The sequence below is a fragment of the Tachysurus vachellii genome, chromosome 3, assembly GCF_030014155.1.
Source record: "Tachysurus vachellii isolate PV-2020 chromosome 3, HZAU_Pvac_v1, whole genome shotgun sequence".
NCBI lineage: Eukaryota > Metazoa > Chordata > Actinopteri > Siluriformes > Bagridae > Tachysurus > Tachysurus vachellii.
In genome coordinates this window covers 17,112,825-17,134,925 of record NC_083462.1, presented here as the reverse complement: position 1 = coordinate 17,134,925, position 22,101 = coordinate 17,112,825, and the positions used below count along the sequence as shown (strand labels likewise).

At 41.4% G+C, this 22,101-nt stretch overlaps 1 protein-coding gene across 1 annotated transcript in view; it reads left to right on the top strand.

Annotated features, from left to right (window-relative positions):
- btbd7 (BTB (POZ) domain containing 7) overlaps nt 1-21,649 on the top strand; it is a 38,479-nt gene extending 16,830 nt beyond the window's left edge. The window contains exons 4-11 of the mRNA XM_060866068.1: nt 7,507-7,715; nt 11,377-11,452; nt 12,370-12,530; nt 12,635-12,778; nt 12,873-13,062; nt 15,378-15,556; nt 16,918-17,310; nt 17,700-21,649. Coding sequence (XP_060722051.1) covers nt 7,507-7,715; nt 11,377-11,452; nt 12,370-12,530; nt 12,635-12,778; nt 12,873-13,062; nt 15,378-15,556; nt 16,918-17,310; nt 17,700-18,227 — 1,880 coding nt within the window. The 3' untranslated portion in view covers nt 18,228-21,649. The remainder of the gene's footprint in view (nt 1-7,506; nt 7,716-11,376; nt 11,453-12,369; nt 12,531-12,634; nt 12,779-12,872; nt 13,063-15,377; nt 15,557-16,917; nt 17,311-17,699) is intronic.
- Nucleotides 21,650-22,101: the final 452 nt, after the last annotated feature.

Below are 22,101 nucleotides of genomic sequence, written 5' to 3'. Positions count from 1 at the left end.
TAGACCATCATTAGACAACTAAAAATAGAACATGAGGTTGAAAGATAGTGTTTTTTATTTCATTTTGTATTTATTAATTTGGCTTTTAATTCGGTTTCTGGATTTTTCCTTTCCTTTCCTCTTCCTCCTCTCTCTCATCCTTCGCTCCCTTGCTCTACTTTTGTTTCTCTGTGGCTCAATTAATCCACAAACTCCTGCAGAAGGTAGTGTTAAAACAAAGGGTTGAAGTGTGTGTGTGTGTTTTACAGTGATTAATGCTCATCAGGTATTCCTGTATTTCTTCTATCTGCTCTAGAACACTAGAAGCGCTCGCTCTTCTCCTCCTCCTTTTCTTCTCCTCCTTACCGTTTCTTAATCATGCGGTTGAACAGATTTAAGCATTTCTATTCCTGGAGACGAGAGTAGACTTTAAACAGCCTCCTGCCGACAGACTAACCGTTATAAAGTCTTGGGTTAATGAGCGTGTTTTGTTTCATCCTAAATTGACATGTGAGATTTTCACCGAAACAAACCCAAAGACCTCGTTCTGAAACATTACGGAGCATTGATCGGGTCCGAAAACCAATCCGCTCCTCGGTCCCTGCTTCGTTATTCCTGTTTTTTTTTTTATGTTCCAGTTTTATCGATTGTTCCATGATAACGGAATTGATTCAGTGTCCCACATCAGTGATTTCACAAAATGGATTATTGACAGAGGAATAATTTTTCAGCGGTTGCTGGAGCTCGTATTTCCAGTCTGCGCACCTCTGTGTAGTCACTCTAACACCTTATTCATGCTTAAACTACACACTATTACACACATTTATTTTATCAGGTAAATATTCACAACACGACCCAGTTATGACCCAGTGTGATTTTACATGAAATGAAAAAACAAACAAACAAAAAAAAACCACTAGCTTGTCATGTTCCTGAGAAACATTAAACAGCATGGACTCCTTTGTCCTGAGGATTAATTACCTCTGACTGCTACATAGGCTCTGACTGCTACAAAGCCCAGACACTGAAAGGTCAAATAAACACCTTCTTGTTGTTTGTATGTTTTAATGTAAATGTTTGAGTTGCACTACTGTCAGAAAACAAATCGACCAATCAGATTACAGAAGTTAGCATCACAGGTTTGTGTGTGTGTGTATGTGTGTATGTGTGTATGTGTGTATGTGTGTGTGTGTGTGTGTGTGTGTATATGTGTATATGTGTGTGCGTGTGCGTGTGTGTGTGTGTGTGTGTGTGATATATTGTCTTCTGGTAAAGTAGGTTCCTGACTTTTGTATACTATCTGCTTAACTCACTTTGTTCTAGAGTAGTGTGATTTGAATTGTTATATTCTATACCATTGTTGATTTTTATAGTGTTGGTCCTTGTTGTTCTCTCAGCTGATTAATCAGGAGTAGTTTCAGTCTACCTTAAGGTGTGAATTGGGGGCAGGGCTTACCTATTTAAATTGAAGGTGAACCAGCCTACTCTTCAGTGTGCTTTAACTCTCTTCATTTGAATATATTGTCTTCTGGTAAAGTAGGTTCCTGACTTTTGTATACTATCTGCTTAACTCACTTTGTTCTAGAGTAGTGTGATTTGAATTGTTATATTCTATACCATTGTTGATTTTTATAGTGTTGGTCCTTGTTGTTCTCTCAGCTGATTAATCAGGAGTAGTTTCAGTCTACCTTAAGGTGTGAATTGGGGGCAGGGCTTACCTATTTAAATTGAAGGTTCTCCGCTACAGATGCTAGCGTCTGTAGCGGTTTGTAAGTATCTCTCTCTCTCTCTCTCTCTCTCTCTCTCTCTCATTGTAAACTTTGTGTCTAATACTGTTTTGCTATATTCTACCATACCTTAATTCTCACTCTTGACTGCAAATATGTGCCTTAAACCCATCTCTGTACTCAATTCCTACACTCGCAGACACTCTCGTCCACAGAGCAGAGGTCACAATCCCAGTAACCTCATCTACCCTCCTCTGTTGTGTAAGTCTCAAACAGTGGTGGTAGGTGGGCTCTGGAATTGCCAGTCTGCTGTGAAAAAAGCTGATTTTATCTCTGCTTTAACTTCCCATTACTCCTTTGATTTTCTTGCACTAACAGAGACCTGGATATCCCCACAGAACACTGCTACACCAGCTGCTTTATCCTCTGCCTATGCTTTCTCTCACTCACCACGAGAAACAGGCAGGGGTGGTGGTACAGGTTTATTGCTGTCAAAGAAATGGTGCTTTACACCTCTCCTCTTGTCTCATTTAACCATCTCCTCTTTTGAATTCCATGCCATTTCAGTTACCTCTCCAATTAACCTTGTTATCATTGTTGTTTACCGCCCTCCTGGTCCCCTAGGTGACTTCTTGGAAGAAATGGACACACTGCTTAGTGCTTTCCCTTCTGATAGCTCCCCCCTGACAGTGCTTGGGGACTTCAACCTCCCCTCTGACAAGCTACATTCTTCTTCCCTCCTGTCTCTTCTTGACTCATTCACACTCACACTCAACAGCTACATCCCCACACACAAAGGAGGCAATGTGCTGGACCTGGTTTTCACCCGTCCTTCTCCAGCTACAGACGTGACTGCTACCCCACTACACGTCTCTGATCATCACCTGGTATCCTTTACCATCACTCTCCCTACCCTACCTAAAACTACCTCTCACCCCCTCGCTCTAACCCGCCGCAACCTTTACTCTGTCTCCCCTTCTTCTGTAGCTTCTGGCACTCTTTCTTCCCTTCCTGATCCTGAGTCTTTTTCCTCACTGCCCTTGGACTCGGCCACAGATACTTTCCTCTCATCTCTTTCCTCAACTATGGACTTCCTCTGCCCTATGTCCACTAAACCCAAGAAAACTTCTTGTTCTGCTCCTTGGCTTTCAGATGTGCTGCGCAACAATCGAAGAGAGCTAAGATCATCAGAGAGAAAGTGGAAGAAATCACAACTTGATGCAGATCTTGATTCTTACCGAACACTCATGGCCAAGTTCTCCTCAGATGTGACTTCTGCCAAGACTTCCTTCTACAAGGAAAAGCTTGAAGCTTCCTCACATGACCCTCGGAAATTCCACAACATCATCTCTTCTCTGCTCAACCCCCCGGCTCCACCTTCTTCATCCTCCCTGACTGCAGAAGACTTTGCTTCTTTCTACCAGGAGAAGATTGAGGAAATCTGCCGGACCTTCACTTCAGCCCCGACTGCACTTACATCTCAGAGTATGGACTCCCCTACACCTTTGTTGTCACATTTCTCAACTGTAACAGCAGAAGAGATTCTAAAACTCATCCAGTCTTGCAATCCTACCACCTGCCCATTGGATCCACTCCCTTCCACTTTGCTGCAGACCATCTCGCAAGACCTTCTGCCCTTCATTACAACTATCACCAATAGATCCATAGCATCTGGTCAGGTACCAACTACCTTCAAGAGAGCAAGGGTTATTCCCATCCTGAAGAAACCTGCTCTGGATCCATCAGACATCAGTAACTACAGACCGGTATCACTTCTCTCGTTTCTTTCAAAAATTCTTGAACGCATTGTCTTTAATCAACTGTCTGTCTATCTCTCACAGAACAACCTCCAAGACCCCAACCAGTCTGGCTTTAAAGCAGCTCATTCCACAGAGACAGCCCTTTTAGATGTCTCTGAGAAACTACATGCTGCTAGATCAGCCAATCTCTCATCTGTCCTTATCCTCCTTGACCTTTCAGCAGCGTTTGATACGGTCAACCATAAGACTCTCTTAGCCACCCTCAGGAGTCTTGGGATATGCGGATCAGCTTGGGAATGGTTCGCTTCCTACCTGGAAGGACGCTCATATCAGGTAACATGGAGGGGAGTGACATCTGCTCCACGCAGACTCTCCACTGGCGTCCCACAAGGCTCAGTACTTGGTCCTCTTCTTTTCTCCCTGTATACTCACTCTCTTGGTGAAGTTATTTCCTCACATGGGTTCTCTTACCACTGCTATGCTGATGATACACAACTTATCTTCTCTTTCCCACCCGCAGATGCCACAGCTTCTGACCGGATCTCTGCATGTCTGGCAGAAATTTCATCATGGATGACTGCTCATCAGTTAAAGCTTAATCCTAGCAAAACTGAGCTGCTCTTCATCCCAGGTGATTCATCCCCAGGTCATGATCTTGCTATATCCTTGCACAACGATCTGATCTCCCCTTCAGCCACAGCTCGCAACCTTGGGGTAACCATGGACAATCAACTGTCCTTTTCCTCTCATGTTGCTAATGTGACTCGCTCATGTCGGTTTCTTCTCTACAACATTAGAAGGATTCGACCATTTCTGTCCACACAGGCTGCTCAGGTACTTGTTCAGTCTCTTGTCATTTCTAGACTGGATTACTGCAATGCACTGCTGGCAGGTCTACCTATGAACGCAATCCGTCCTCTGCAAATGATCCAAAATGCAGCTGCCCGGCTTGTTTTCAACCTGCCAAAGTTCTCTCATACCACCCCGCTGCTGCGATCCCTCCACTGGCTTCCGGTAGCTGCACGCATCAGATTCAAAACACTGATGCTGGCCTACAAAGCCAAAAATGGACCAGCTCCCTCTTACCTCAAAGCCCTCATCACTCCTCGCACTGCACCCCGCACCCTCCGACCTACCAGCACTGCTAGACTGGTTCCACCATCTCTCAGGGTAAGAGGCAAGTATACTACAAGACTCTTCTCTGTACTGGCACCAAGGTGGTGGAACGAACTTCCCCTAGAGGTCCGGACAGCTGAGTCACTGGCTATTTTCAAGCGGCGGTTGAAGACCTACTTATTCAGGAAACACTTCAACTAGCACTTCTTTCATTATCTTTTGCATTTTAAAAAAAAAAAAAAAAAAAAAAAAAACACACCTTTGACACTTTCATTGTAACTTTGAACAAATGTTTTAAACTCATGGTATCTTAAGTATGTAACTTAGTGATCCAGCATTAATGTATTCAATGTTAGAGATTTAAGCACTTATGTACGTCGCTCTGGATAAGGGCGTCTGCCAAATGCTGTAAATGTAAATGTAAATGTAAATGTGTGTGTATGTATAAGTGTGTGTTCATTCTGTGGGTGGGGGTTTTGGGGTGGGGTGGGTGGGGATCATGAGATGGTATAAAACTACTCTCCTTGATTTCAGCAACTGACCAGAATGCAACTCAGGTCATTTCTTATTAACGTCACTGACCCCAATACGGACGGCAACATATTTTATTCCTCCAGAGAGAGAGAGAGATAAAAAGAGAGACGAACAATAGATTGGTTTCTGAAGCTGAGTCAGAAGCCCAGCAGGTCGACACACTTGTTCTTTCTGCTCTATACGGTCTACCTGTTCTACCGCATGCTACAGTGCTCACACAAGGTCAAACAGAAGGGTCTTATTCTTATTATTTCCCAGTGAATGCTGAAACTGCCCGCCTTTGGAATGTGGATAAAGCTGTTTCACCCTGGGGTAATTCTGGGCTGGACTGGGGTAGCTTTAGGGTTAATCATTATTCTGTATATTATTGATCATTATCTTTGTGTAGCTCTAAATGAAATCGGTCACAATGTCCTGATCTGATACTAAAACTTACAGCAGAACTTAAGGTTTGGTAATAAATTATTTATAATCGTGAAATACACATTTTTACAATATGTCTCATTATTAATATATTAATAATTAACCAACATTATTGAGGGTTATATTAAACCTCGTTAGTAAACATTTAATAGAGCAGTGTGGAAAGATTCAGGGCTTTATTTTAGATCTGAAAACATCTAATCTAATCTGCAAGCTGCATAAACACAAGCTGTGTTTTATTAGATTTGACGACGATGAGCACTTTTATTTGAACATTTAGTGATGTATGTAGTGTGAATTAGAACTGTATGTGTGTGCGCGCTGGTGTTGTGGTCTGATTTTTATGTTCCTGTCTCTGTATGTTGTTGTTCCTCTGAGCAGCAGAGTAGTTATTTCTGGTCATGGTGTGCACACACACACAAACACACACACGCGCACACACACCGATCAAGCACAGCGCCACCTACTGTGTGTCATTAACATTCACACTGTGTTATTTTATGTGCTAGTTTTTGTCCCTGTTGGTGACCCGTTACTGAAGCTCCTTCTCCAGGTTTGTGTGTGAGTGTGTGTGTGTGAAACAGGAAGGACAGATAGATAAGAAAAGAAAGGAAATGAGGGATTGGGAGAGTCCACTAAGTGGCACTGACATGCTGATGGTATCGTCGTCTTTTTAGAAGTCAGCTAGTAGAGATTATCATCTTCTGCTCTGGACCTACAGATGCCCTTGGGTTTAATGATTAGTGCTTACATCTGCTCCCCTGTTCTGTAGAGCTGGTGTGTGTGTGTGTGTGTGTTCCTCAGGTGCCCCAGCGCTGTGTCAGTGAAGTGACATTTTCATTAGTCTCCAGCTGTCAGTGCCGCAGCGCTCTGTTCAAACTCAAGGGAAAACCTTCAGCTCACTGCTCAGGCTTTATTTTATTTCAGCTTTTTATTATTTTCTGTTCTTAAAGAGACACATTAGTATCTACACACACACACACACACACACACACACACACACACACACACACACACACACGTGTATATGTAATAAAGTTAAATATAACAGTGAGAGAAAATGAAAATAACAGTCTGAAATTACGACAGAATTTATATATAAGAAAATAATATGAAAATATATATATATATTTATAAATATAATAGAAATGCAGAAAATTATCTAGCAATTAAAAAAAGTTTTTAAAGATTGTGATTATGGAAACCTTATAAATAACTGCGATAAATAACAAATAATGTGTAAAGCAATAATAAAACTAACACCGCAGCAATGACGAAACAATATTATAATAAAATGTTAAATTGTGTTTAAAATAAAAAGATCCACCGTATGACAGCAGTATTCCATTCAGTTCAATTCAGTTTAGTGATTTTAACAGTGGACGTTGTCTCAAAGCAGCTAAACAGGAGTATAGAAACATCGAAAAAACAATTACTACAGTATTTATCTCTAACATTTATCCCTAATGATCAATCCTGAGGTGATGATGATGAGGAAAATCTCCCTGAGATGATATGAGGAAGAAACCTTGAGAGGAACCAGACTGAGAAGTGAACCTCATCCTCATTTAGTGACTCTGGACAGTAAATAATGTCAATGTAAATAATGTAAATAATGTTAATGTAAATAATGTTAATGTAAATAATGTCATTTAGTGTCAATAGTTTTAAATAGTGACAGTGGAATTGTGTAACCAAGAGCTCCTGAGGAACTAACAGCTGAGAGTCATTACTGAGTTCATTAGAGACTGAACACTAATTTATTCCTGCTGAAGTCTTCACATGTTCACTGATGACCTGAAGACAAAGCTGACCGACACAACAGTAGTTCAGAGATGGTGCGATAGTCTCTAAGTGGTTCTATCCACAGCAGTCCCATGGGTATGATTATACAGGTGGGTTAATGTGTGCGTGTGCGTGTGCGTGTGCGTGTGCGTGTGCGTGTGTGTGTGTGTGTGTGTGTGCAGGCTGTGAGGACATCGTGGTGGAGAGCATCTCTCTGGACTCTGTGGTTCCCGTCCTGAAGTGGAGCTCACAGCCGTATGGCTCCAAGTGGGTCCATCGTCAGGCCTTGCACTTCCTGTGTGAGGAGTTCAGTCACGTGATGATATCAGACGTCCTGTACGAACTGAACAAGGAGTATCTGCTTGGGGTCATCCAGTCTGATTACCTGCAGGTGAGGAGCACATGATGCTTTCATCACCACTGTCTGACCAATCAGAATCCAGAACTCAGTACAGTAACTTTTATACTTTAAGGTGCGTTTCACATAAATGTTTATTGACGTTTTTCAGCACCTGATCTCACACAGAACATAGAACACTTTAGCAGGTTTTCTCAGGAGTGTTAAAGGCTTCAATCAAATTCCCGGCTTGTGTTGTGGGTTTTTTTTTTTTTTTTTTATGTATGATAAAACTTTCATCTCAATTTCATTTCAGTGGGGTCTCTGTAACCTCTCTCTCCTTCTCCTGGCCAGCCAAAGCATCAGTATTGATTTTTCTTGCTTGCTAAATTGGATTTTATTATATACTGGCATTATTATCTGGGGAGGAGGGGGAGGAGGAAGGGGGTGTTCTTAATTCTCAGGCTGATTCTGTTTTATTTCTTGCTATTATTATAAAATTGATTTTCGAGCGTGATTCAGCACCGTAGACTCTCGACTTCGCTGCTTTGACCATGACCTGCACCGGCAGCCGTGCATCAGCATCCAGAGACAGAATGACATGAATCAGAGCCGACTGACGGTTGACTAGTTAACTGACACTCTGGAAGCTCCACCCCTTCCACCGTCTTACATCTTAGTAATCCCCCAATTAAATGTTTTGTGTTCGTTCATGTGAAATAAAATCTGTACAAGCGAGTTCAGTGTTACTAATGTTAGATAGGAGAGTTTGTAGTAAATAAATCTATCTATCTATCTATCTATCTATCTGTCTATCTATCTATTTGTCTATGTATCTGTCATCGATGTAGATTTTTTTTGATCTAAAGGGAAACAAACTCAACACCTTATCACTTTGTTCATAATTTGAATGATCTAGAATTGTAATAAATTAAGTTCACATTTCCAGTGTCTACATTATAACAAACACTGTTGGTTGGTGTGTGTGTTTGTGTGGGTTTGTGTGTGTATGGGGTTTGTGTGTGTATGGGGTTTGTGTGTGTATGGTGTTTGTGTATGCGGTGTGTGTATGTATATGTGTGTGGTGTTTGTATGTGTGTGGTGTTTCTGTGTGTGTGTGTTTTCCCTCCATATTCTCCAGCAGTAAGATGGAGGGAAACGTAAATATAAGTGAACAGTGGGACAGATCTGTAGTTGCCATGGCAGCACACACCTTGAGATGGCTTCTTTCATAGTGTGTAGGAGGTTTTATTTTGTGTTCATTCTGTGAGTGAAAAAAAAAGGGTTACATGTGGTACAGTGTAGGGCTGGGCGATATGGCCGAAATCTGTATCACGATATCAGTGATTCATATCGGTCGATATTGATAATTATTGAACTTTTTTATGGCCCATTTAAAATAAGGACCATGAGAAAAATATATTACATTTAAATATTTTTATTTTAAACTTAACCTTCCTCTGATCATAATCCCCTCAGTTATTAAGACAGAAATGTCAACAAGCAGGAAAACTCAAATAATTATAATGTAAACATAAGTCTAAAGTCACAATGAACACTTAACAATTATCTCTTAACATTTAAGGTGCAAAATGAAAGAAAATGTAAGAAATGCTTAATAAAGTGTAATAAAATAGTGCAAAGTGTTAAATATAAACATAGAGAAACCTGAGAATTTAGTGCAAGTTTAGTGCTAGGAAGTTCACTAGCTGTTCACCTTCTGGTGAATAAAGTGTTTTACAATATGTGCAGTGTTTTGTAAACATAAATAAAACTGAGGTAGACTGAGATACATCTGTAATATAAAAAACAAACCCTATACAGTACAGTAACATTGTTTGAAATATAAAAACTGCAGAAATATGAAAAAGTAAGTCAGGTTATTCTTACTCTAATCATACTTGAAGTTGAACTATTCATATTCGTAGACTTATAATTAGGGCTGTAGCTATTGAATATTTTAGTAATCGAGTATTCTACCAAAAATTTCATCGATTAATCGAGTAATCTGATAAAATGTATTTTTGCTTAATTAAAGAGCAATATTAAATATACAAGAGAAAATAAGACGGGTCTCTTAAAATTCTAGAAAGAAAAGTCTCTCTTTTTTAGAAAAATGAACTTTTATTTTTTTAAATGCATAGTATGCAATGCATTCAACATTATTTTCTATCAAAAATAAACATTTAGATATTACCCATTGTTTCTCTGTCTGTACTTGTACTGTGAACAATGACAAAGTTGACTGAGAAGAATTAAGTACATTTAAGTGCCAAACATTCTGGGTTTTAAATGAACCCTTTTCTGAGATGCAAAAACAAAAAATTAATTATAAAACATATCAAAACTAAGGCATACATTAAAATAAATAGTAATATTAATACAAAAATACTGCCTTTAAGTCATGCAACTTAACTTTCAGAACTAAAAGATTCTAAATCTACAGCTCAGGCATAACATAAGCCTTCACTGTCTAATTTGGAAAGCTTTGTGGTATTTAAGAGGCAAAAAACTTGGACAGGAACTTGGACCTAGAGGCCATGCATGGTTTCACACCAAGTGCTTTAAGCATATATATATATATATATATATATATATATATATATATATATATATATATATATATATATATATATGTATGTATGTATGTATGTATGTATGTATATGTATATGTATAAGTATAAATCAGAATATAAAAGTCTCTCTCTCAACGTGTGTGCTTTAAAAGTCTTATATGTATATATGTATATGTATATATGTATATGTGTGTGTATATGTATATATATATATATATATATATATATATATATATATATATATATATATATATATATATATATATATAATGTATAAATCAGAATATAAAAGTCTCTCTCTCAACGTGTGTGCTTTAAAAGTCTTTAAAGGAGCATGTGACTGCAACGAGAAAAGGTATCAACATGCTCAGAACTGAGGCTTGCTCTGCGCTTTGAAGAAATGTTTCCTGCTGCTGAAATCAGACGCTCTGATAGTGTCCCAAACCTTAGACATTTTCTGTTGTTTTCTCCTGTTTGTTTCTTCTCTTTGCTCATTGACATTGTTATTGCGCCCTTACATTTTACAGCCATCAGTAGCAAGCGCCCTCAAATCAAACGTAAGCGCGTTGTCTCACACACACACACACACACACACACACACGAGCATGTCAAAAACACAGACACACAAAAGAATTGCACAAGAACGTGACATGAGCTTTAAATTGAATTAAAAGGCTTTGAGGCAGAGGAATTTGCCTCGAACAATTTTTGGAATCGAGTTACTCAAGGAATCGTTTCAGCCCTAGTTATAATATCCAAAAAACTGCCATACTGGCACGCTGAATTTTCCTCTTTTATTTACAATTTCCTCGTTCGCTGTGGCTTATCAGTCGCCGGTTACTGAAGAGGAATCCAGCAGCAGCACGAGACAACGATATGGTGCAACCAAACTTGATACTGTTACATGATTGGCTGTTAGAGTGTCACTCCCCAAGTTACCATAGAGTGAGCGCCTTTGTTAATGCAACCAAACTTGCTTCGCAACCTGTTTTCTTCCGACGGAGAATAAAGTATATCGAACGTCTTATCAAGCACATTTTTTATTGCTATCAATCAAGTGTCTATCGCGATACATATTGTTATCGTTTTATCGCCCAGCCCTAGTACAGTGTGAAGGTGTCTTTCTTTTCCTCCTACAGGCCAGTGAGCAGGACGTCTTAAAATACGTGGTGAAGTGGGGAGAACACCAGCTCATACGGAGGATGGCTGATCGAGGTGACTGGAACACACACACAGACACACACCACACACATACACACACCACACACACACCCCTACACACACCACACACATACAAACAAACACACCACACACACATACACACACAGAGAGATATATACACACGTACACACACACACACATTTAGTCCCAGGGTTCTTCTCGTGTGTCTCTAAGGGACAGTTCCCTCATCACACTATAAATGCACATCTGGATTTCTGTCAAGCTGCGTTGTGTCAGTAAGACTGAGAAATAACACACAGATTTGGAGGGTTTTATAGTTAAGCTTTTATAGTGTGGAAGCACTGCGAATCAGTTTAGTTCCTGTTTATTCATTATCGCACTATCTGACTTCTTAAATGTTGTATAAGCGTCTCCTCGGAAGAAGAAAACGTCTCCGTATCAACAATTTTTTGAATCTGTGACGTGGTGTGTGTGAATCAGCTGTTACTACATAAACAATTCAATATGTAAATGAGATCATTGAAAGGAATCTGTTGCTCATGTTATAGATGTCTTTAAATACACACACACACACACACATACACACGCAAACATACATGCACACTTACATACACACAAACACACACACATGCACACATACATACATACGCACACATACATACACACACACATGCACACATACATACACACACACTTACATACATACACACATACACACACACACACACCTCATCACCAGTCAGATTTGAGGATACAACTGCACTGTGGTGTAAAGCATTCTATCTGCTGTGAAAACAGGACAGGGCTGAAGTTCAGTCTCATAGAGTTCTGTTTTTTTATAAGTAGATAGCACAGCAGACATAAATACACACATGGGTAGAATGAAAAATGAGATGAACGCTTAAGCTCCACGACGCATTCTTTAGTGTGTGTGTGTGTGTGTGTTATAGAGCCCAACCTGCTCAGCGGCACGGCCCACAGTGTGAATAAGCGCGGAGTGAAGAGGCGGGATCTGGACGTGGAGGAACTGAAGGAGATTCTGTCCCCTCTGCTGCCTTGTGTGCGCACTGAACACATTCTGCCCACCAACAGCGAGGTCCTCTCCGACACGGTGAGTGGGACGGTGTGACTGATCACGTCTGCTGCGTGTTCATCATCAGACACGTGTGTAAATCTTTCTTTGTTTCACGTGATCGCTGTCTGTGTTCCTGATAGCTGAAGCGAGGTCTGATCAGCACGCCTCCATCAGACATGATCCCCACAGTGGAGGGAGGAAAAGCTAACGCCTGGCTGAGGCAGAAGAGCGCCGGCATCTACGTACGCCCTCGTCTCTTCACTCCGTATGTGGATGAGGCCAAGGTACACTTGACACCTCAAATCACACATGACATGTCTGAGCCAGAGGAATCTCACATGGGAGTTAAAATCGTGTGTGTATGTGTGTGTGTGTTAGGCTGTCCTGGACGAGATGATGGTGGAGCAGACGGATCTCGTGAGGTTGCGCATGGTCCGCATGTCCAACGTCCCTGACACTCTTTACATGGTCAATAACGCCGTACCCCAGTGCTGTCACATGATCAACCACCAACAAATGGCTGGCAGCCAAACAGCCCCGCCCTCAGTGGTGGCCAATGAGATACCAGGTGGGTGGAGCTTATGTGTAAAAATGCTTTATTTGGATCGGTCCAGATTCAGACATGAAGCGAGTACAAAGCTTTCAAACAGCAGAATCTTTTCTATTTATTTCTTTATTTTATCCTTCAACCAACCAGTTTAAAAGGGTTTTGAATTATTCTCTCTCTCTCTCTCTCTCTCTCTCTCTCTCTCTTTGTCTCTCTGTCTCTGTCTATCTCTCTCTCTGTCTCTATCTCTCTCTCTTTCTCTCTCACCCTCCCTCCCTTTCTCTCTCTCTCCCTCTCGCTCTCTGTTTCTCTCTTTCTCTCTCTCCCTCCCTCCCTTTCTCTCTCTCCTTCTCCCTCTCTCCCTCTCTTTCTCTCTGTATGTATTTTGGAAATTCCAGCTCAACCCGTCATTTCCGATGGACCTTTACACGAGTAAACATCACACTGCTTAAATGTTTAAAGAAAACAAGACTATTCAATCAGAAAAGAAAAAAAATATATAATCTGCTCAGAGTCCAATTTTAAACATAAACAAGCCCCAAATTTAGGCATGAAAGGAGACTGCAGTGTGACTGGCAGGAGCTGTGACCAATCAGGAAACAGAGCAATAGTCAGAGTTTAATAGAATGTAACCTACAGTATCTGACAGTGGTGAGTACACAACCATGTACATTTGCTCTCCCCTCAAAATAACAACATACAGCCACAAAAGTGAGTATACCCCTAAGTGTAAATGTCCAAATTGCAGGTCCAATGTAATTCACAGGTTGCCACTGGAGTCCTCTTCCACTCCTCCATGTTGACTTCACAGAGCTTGGTGTTTGGGGTCCTGTAACAGTTTATAACTGTTTATAACTGTTATACAAGCTTTACACTCACTAATTTACATTGGAGCGCAGTGTCATTTCTTCAGTGCTACATGAAAAGATAAAATATTTATAGGATGTGAGGTGAACTCACTTCTGTCAGATACTGTAATCCCACACATCCATCCTAAGGTGGTATTTGTGTTATTTTTATTATTTTATGAAGACCTAGAAGATGGAGAGGACATTCTTGTGTGTTTGTTTTGGATATTGTTCCTGATGGGAGTTTTTAGTGTGATCAGTTTTTTCCACCCAGTAGTGTGTGTGTTTTTTATAGCAGTGTCGTGGGTTGGACATGTGGGAGGAAGAACAGCCCTGGTTCCTTGGTGAGCTTGGTCGTGATCGTGGGCTTTAGATTCCTCATCACACACTGACCTCACAGACTTCTCACATCTCACACGAGCTTCAGCAGAGCTTCACGGTCACAACACTTTTATTCTATGGAATAACGCAGTTTTAAGCCTTTTCAGGTCTCTTCTGTCTGCTTTTAATGACACAGTGTTCATTACATCTCATTCTCATTTCTACTGTATTTAGTTTGCTCATTTATTTTAAGTTATAGGTGCTGTATAATTACAGCTGATAGAAAAAGAGAGAGCCAGAGTTGGAAGGAGAGAAAGAGAAACAGATAAGAGTGAGAAATAGAGACGATCAAAGAGAGGGCCAGAGCTTGACAGGGAGACGGACGGAGAGAGAAGAGAGCTTGAGAGTTTGGAAAGCAAACAAACAGATAAATAAACGTGACAGTCAGAGAAAGTGAAACGTATCGTAAAACAGACAGAAAGGGCAGGAGGGAGACGGAGACAGAGGGGGACACAGATTAATATGGACCTGGTCAGAGGGAGAGAGAAACTAACAGAGACCAGGAGTAAAAGTTTCTCTCTCTCTCTCTCTCTCTGTGTGTCTGTCTCCCTCCTGCCCTTTCTGTCTGTTTCACTCAGTTCATTTCAGCCTGATTTACTGACCACATACATGAGGAGTTAGAGCAGTGAGAAGAGCTGTTATTAATAAGTATATTACAACACTGAGTGTCTGTGTGGAGTCATGGGGTAAGATCAGAGTAAATAAACCTAAAGAAAATATACAGCAACATGAAGGGGAAAAAAGAAACAAGATAAACAGGGCTGTCTCTCTCTCTCTCTCTCTCTCTCTCTCTCTCTCTCTCTCTCTCTCTCTCTCTCGCTGTCTCTCTCGCTGTCTTTCTCTCTGTGTGTCTCTCTCACTCTCCCTCTCTCTCTCTCTGTAACTCTCTCTCTCTCTCTCACTCACTCGCTCTCTCTCTCACTCTCTCACTGTCTCTCTCTCCCTCTCTCTTTCTCTTGGTGATCTTTATTCCCACGCATCATTATAGATAGCAAACTTATAGCAGAAGTTGTATGCTGATTGTCTGTGTCTGTGTCTGTGTCTGTGTCTGTGTGTGTGTGTGTGTGTGTGTGTGTGTGTGTGTGTGTGTGTGTGTGTGTGTGTCAGTTCCCAGGCTAGCAGTGGTGAAGGAGATGATCCGGCGTCTGCATGAGCTGCGTCACACAGAGCAGGTACAGCGAGCGTTCGCCCTGAACTGTGGTGAAGGAGCGACAGTCAGTTACGAGCTGCAGATCCGAGTGCTCAGAGAGTTCGGTCTGCCTGATGGAGCTGCAGAACTGCTTCAGGTAATAGTGTTAATTTCGTCACCTATTTTTAATTTAGTCTTAGTCTTAGTCTTGTGACAAATGTCCTTGTTAGTTTTAGTCATATTTAGTCATTCACATATCTTTTTTGTTAGTCTTAGTTTTAGTCGACTAAAAGTCTCGTCATTTTAGTCTAGTTTTAGTCAAAAGAAAACTCAAGGTATCTTAGTCAAGTTTTAGTCGACTAAAAATCTTTAATTTTAGTCTAGTTTTAGTCAAAAAATTGTAGCTTGACCACATCTGGAATCTATTGTAAGAATAAATACAACGAGGCCTCATTAAATGCAATAATATCAGGAACACAAGTGTTATAGTGGAAATAAATAACTTAATGAAAAGCCTAAGATCAAAACTGTAGGGGTGTGTGGGTGTGGGTGTGTGTGTGGGAGTGGGTGTGGGTGTGTGTGTGTGTGTATATATATATATATATTACCGACTTAATGCAAGTTATACATGGTATTGCACACACCATTATTGATGATATTTGGAGCAATATTACATGTAATTGTTAAACTTAATTCCCTTACATATACATTTGCTTTTAAGCCTAATTATTCATTTTGATTATGATGTGATTGTGACAGGGGCGTGGGAAGAGGTTTCAGGTTGGGGGTGCTGAGTTTTTTCTGTCACCACTTTTGAATAAGAAACAATATCAAGGCTATAAAACTTGTCAAAACTCCGTGAATCACAAAAGTATCAGTGAGAAGTTGAGAACACTCGTTTAAACAGAGCGTTGCCATGGACACACAGGATTCTAACCGTAGAGACGGAGTGCACTATTTTCTTTAGCGGAAACAATACAATTGTTTTTAAATCAATAAACTCCTTTTTAAATCATCATTTTGAGTCAAATTATCGATTTATTTGGTAGGTAGCAATATAATAAGCGGGATCCGCTTCGCGGACATGTAACTTGAGCAACAGCGCGAAGCCGCAAACTCGTTCTGAATATTTTAAAGGCGTAACAGCTGATGAAAAAGCAGAGACAATTGTAGACAAAAATGAAGAGAGATTTTATCTTAGTTTTTATTTTATACAAAACATTTTCGTCTCGTCTTTTTTCGTCAACAATAATACATGTTAATTTAGTCTTAGTCAGCGTTTTTGGACAGTGGTGCAGTCTTGTCATCGTCTCGTCTTAGTCATGAAAAAAAAGGTTGTTGACGAACATATTTCGTCTCGTCTCGTCTGACGAAATTAACACTATCAGGTAACACACCTCATACCTGTAGCACATTGTGACACACAAAATGTGAGTATTATTTCCTGGATCGTCTGTTATGCCCCCCATCCCACCCTCACCCCCACTGCTTCATGTTTTATTTGTCCCTCTCTGTCAGAACCCACACAAGTTCTTCCCTGACGAGCGTTTTGGAGATGAGAGCCCGGTGCTGGCCCTGCGACCATCCGCTCGCTGTCGTGTTAACAGCACGCCGGCTGTGGAGAGCATGTTCACAGACTTACAGTCCGTGATGGGACTCCATCCACCGCTGCCTCCACCACCACCACCGTACCACCCCCCCACCACACAGCAGATCCGGAGCGGCTGGAGGCCCCGTGTCCCCACCCAGCAGCCGTCACGCTCCTTCTCCTACCCGTGTAATCACTCGCTGCTACACACACAGGCCCCCTCCAAAATGGGAAGCCCCATTTACCCATCCACGGGCGTCAAGGCTGCGCCCCCGGACTGTACCAACCCACAGGGCAGGATCCATATCCCAAACAAGAAAGGGGTGAGTATGGAGTAAGGAGACTTTATGAGCTTCCTCTTAGCTATAAATCTTTATAAATCATTCCAGAGGTTGCCATAGTAACAAAGCAGGACAGTGAAGTGACCGTTGTTAAACTTTTAATGAGTTCTTGATTCTGATTGGACCGAAGCTGTTGTAGGAATAAACTATTTCAGTATGTTATAAGATTACGATCCTCTTCATGGTGGTTACAGTGACTCCACTTCATCACACCAAGCTGCTCTGATTATTTTACTTTAACAGTAACACGCTTTACATAAAGAATATAAAACTGATGAAAGAAGAACTGGATTAAAAACTTTCACAAGTTAAGTAATGTTCATATTATATTAATGAATATTTAGTAACTCTTCTTACTCGTGTTGATTCAGAACATGGAGCCGGTCATCAACGAGTTCATGCCGGACATCGCCATGGGCGTTTCAGCCATGAGTCTGAAGGAACGCCGCCTTCCTGAGGTCACCATGGAGGTGGAAGGTCACGACCCCCATCCTTTAGTATCTACGGTTCCTCCCATCTCTCAGTGCTTCTCTGGACGCCACGCCCACTCGTCGTCACGCAAACGACACGCGGCTGAGCCCAAACCCGATGCGCCGCAGCACACACACTTCCCCGACCTGTACGAACTCTACACGCACAGCCGCAATGACGCTGCACACAGGCTCCACCATGCCCTGGGAGCTCAGGCCAACCAGAGAGCGCCACCTAAAGGAGAGACGGACCTGACGTGTGGCCTGAGTCCCGACACAGAACCCTACGACGAGTGGAACCCGAGCCGAAGAGTCGCAGGCGCCGGAGCCTCTGCAGCAGGGATGGGGGAGGAGGGAGGAGGGATCGGGGGTCGAGAGCGCAGGTCACCTAACAAACACGAATACCTGTACAGGAAGTCTGCACTATGACCCTAAAGAGAGACTTGAGAAGGATTTAAGGCACAAAGTCACAGATTTAAAGCCTTTTAATGCTCGGGTTTGATTACGGGGTTAAATATGATGAATATATCGTGTCCACATATTATTTTAAATATTTAAACACCCCGATTAAGGGGCAATGAAGCTAAAACTCACTTGGGTTACTGACAATCAGCATAGAAATGAAATCTCAACAAGTCCCCAAGTGGCGTCACGATGCAGAACCGTCACTGTGCCGTCACTGTGCCACTCCCTTCACTTCACAACACACTAGCTAAAAGAGAGAGATTTATATTTCTACAGATGTATTATGCATTTATCTTTGCTTAGGAATAAACCCTAAAATAAAAAGTTCTAGGCAATAAGTCACCTCATACAAATACCACGTACGTACATGACACGTTTATATACCGGTGCTGCGTTCATGACCAGTTTCTGATCCTAAACTCAAACCTAGATTTGTTTATTTTATCCGAGTCTTTTATGGATCGTTCCTTTGACAGATCTGACACACGTCGCTGCTACGACTCATTGCTCAAAAATATGCAAAAATAGTCCAGACGAGTCGACTGATACGACTCTGGAGCCGTGTAGTCATCTCTGTAAGCTCCGTCACCCTTCCGCTAACGTCAACGTCTCAATCCTCTCCCGTGAGCCATCATCGCTTTCTGTCCCGTTAGTCAGGAAAATAACTTGAAATAAAACCGACTTCACTAATGTTAGACAGTCAGGATATTTTTATTTAATAGTAAATAAATAAATAAAATAAAATCAATACAATTTTAAGCTATTTTAAAGATTTAGATATTAAACTTGAGCAAATCTGCTTCTGCATCTGATAATTATTTAACTAATTGTATGAAATTATATCACGATATCCCAGCAAGATGTATGGTGTTTTATCACATTATATGTTCGTGTCGCTCAGATCTAACTCCAAACACATTATAATAAGTTTAAGTTTGGGGTTTATTTTACTGCTGCCTCGTAGTTTAAGACTCGCTTCTTAAGGATTAATCCATGGTTGGTTTTGTGTTTATTTCTGTTGTTATAAACCGACCACAGCCGGAGTTTAAAGGCGGTCATGAACGCAGCACGTCTCTGTACGCAGCAGACTCTGATTAACGGCTGCTCGACACCTCGCCGTGTTCCTCTCGGTTCCTGTAGTTCTGTTACGGCTGTAACCGTGATGCCGCCTGCTTTATAACCAACAACACTTCACACTTTCGTCTTCTACCTTTTCCTCCAGAGACGTATACATCTCTGACCTTGCGCTCCTCTACTACAGAGTATAAGAAGCGTTTACCTCACATTCGAACACCTTCATCCTGCGATTAAGCGAGATCTCATGCTGCGTCGCTAGCAGCCTGAACGCCGCCTCAGATTCCTCTCTTCCTATCCTTTGTGAAGAATAAAGGATAATCTCTCTGATGCAGTCGCTGATGCGTGATATATGCAGCTTTATACTGTTTATGCCATGTTTCATGGTACTGTATGTTACAACAACGTTATGTCTTCGACCACAGTCACCTGTGCAAGCTGGAATCAGGGATCTGTCTCGTCGTACTCGCCACGTTTAGCCCGATCCTGCGCCGTCTGCCTTCTGTTCAAAATATCAGTGTTGTATTATAACCTGTGTTTATTTGTTGTTGTTGTTGTTGCAAACATAAGACTCATAATGCTGCGATGCCTCAATGCTAAGTTCCTCTACCTCTCTTCACCTTCTGTCCTCATTTTTGTGCTTTTTTAAACCTGTAATCTCCTGTATCAGGTGAGCCATGAAACTTCACTGATAGCGTCCACATTTCAGAACAGCCCCATTTCTGTACATTTATGACTCGAACCCCGTACAGACGGACGCTAGCGACAACGTCCGATCCTCCATTTTCTACGTACGCGATGCAGAGCCGTCGCTTCAGAGACGAGATGTCCAAACGAAATTCTCATTTCTATGCAAATTAGGTTCAACGCTGTAAAGAAGTTACGTGTCCATACTTTCTGTCCCGCCCGATTCCTCGGAGCGAACGTACGGCGTGCGAGTTCAGACATTTGTTCAGTTCCGTGCTCGTAAATTCTGTTCAAACCTGCGGTCAGAAACATTGACACTAAGCAGAGATTGTCGTTGCCTCTGTGTGAATCTGAGAACAGGACACAGATCAAACAAACAGGCCACACCCACAAGATACAAATAAATATAAAATATAATCCATGTAATGAAGGATTAATGGTGGATTATGTGTCTCCTGCCAGTCATTAGAGCTTTGTGACCATTTAAATGCATTAAAATATTTATTAAAATATAATAAACAGTCAACACTTTGTAGACGTTAATGTCGTTTCTATACCCGAGGTATCGGATCTTAAAAATAATACAAACACAAGATTTGCTTACTGTAGGTGAGTCGATTCAGATTCGATTCACTTACTCACTACAGTTTGCTCGAATGTTCCGAGGGTTTAGATGAGATTAAACATTTAAGAATCACATGTAAACATTTCACAGCTCATACCTGATGGTGCATGGAGAGAGACACACACGCGCGCGCACACACACAAGGTTACAGAGCTGTTGCTTTACTCATGCTGAAGTGGCAAAATGTGCTGCTATCATGTCCTAAGGGCTTGTGTTAGTAAAAATTTGGAGCATCCATCTTCTCCTTTCTGTTCCATGCTTTGTGTGTGTGTGTGTGTGACATTACAGTCAGAACCTATTTGATCAGATGTTAAATCTAATGAATTCTGCACTACGTTTCAGATGAACTCCACCGCGTCTCTCTGAGTGTGTATCGTGTTTTCTGTTTACTCTTCTGTTTCTTCTGTTTTCTCCTCTTTCTGTGTCCTGACCCGGTTCCCATGTTCCTGCTGGGTCTGTGTGCACGGATGGGCTAAAGGACTGTGAGAGGGAAAGAAACCGGTGTAAACTCTGATCTCCGCATGTCCTGCTTTAGCTTTTCTCTCTGATGGAGATGATATCCGAGTGCCTTCATGCCCGAGGCCGGGCGTGTCCTCTTCCTCATCCTCCTCCTCCTCTTCCTCACCCCTCTGTCTTATGCAAGCCATTTGTACAAGCCTGCATCTCTCTGTAAGACCATAGCCCAGGCTCTCGTCTACAAAGAGGCTTTTTTTTTTTTCTTTTCCTTTTGCTTTGTTTTTGTTTATTCTAAAAAATATTTTTTTAAGATTTTTGGTACCTTTGAAGAGAAGCTTTGTTGTTCTGACATGTAAAGTGTAAAGATTTATATATAAATATCTACAGAAGATGTGATGTGGTGTATATACCAGGAGCAAAGCTTTTCTATTACATTCTTGTACGGACTTCTAGCGAGAAGTGTCTATTTTTCTACTCTTCTCTGCGCCGCAGTGTAACAGAGATCTATCTGCAATTAGAGGGAAATAAACGGCTTTAACACAAACGACTCGTCTGCCTTCGTCTCTCTCGCTCTCTTTAGTGTGCAGCACAAACATCTGGACATTATGATTATAGTTAATTGCTCTGCTCTTTTATTATTCTTATCCTGTTTTTCCCAACCTCTCTTTATCTTTACATGCTTTTTTTCCTTTTCCTCTTTCCTTTCGATTCCCTTTCTGTTCTTCCTCCTTTTTAACTCTTTCATCACTTTACCTGTAATTTTAAAAAAAAAGTGAAAATTATGTAGAACTGATATGAAGGGAGGGGCGGAGCTTCATGTCATCTCAGTTAATGATGTCACTAAATCAAACATAACTCCACAGCTGTGGAAGGACGACAAAGACGATGTGATACCAGTGTGTTCAGCAGTGTGTATCGTGTGCGTCAGCTAGTGATGAACAGAAAGTTAGTGAAGGAGTGTCAGTGAATGTGGGGGTGTGTCCTTATTTGCATAAT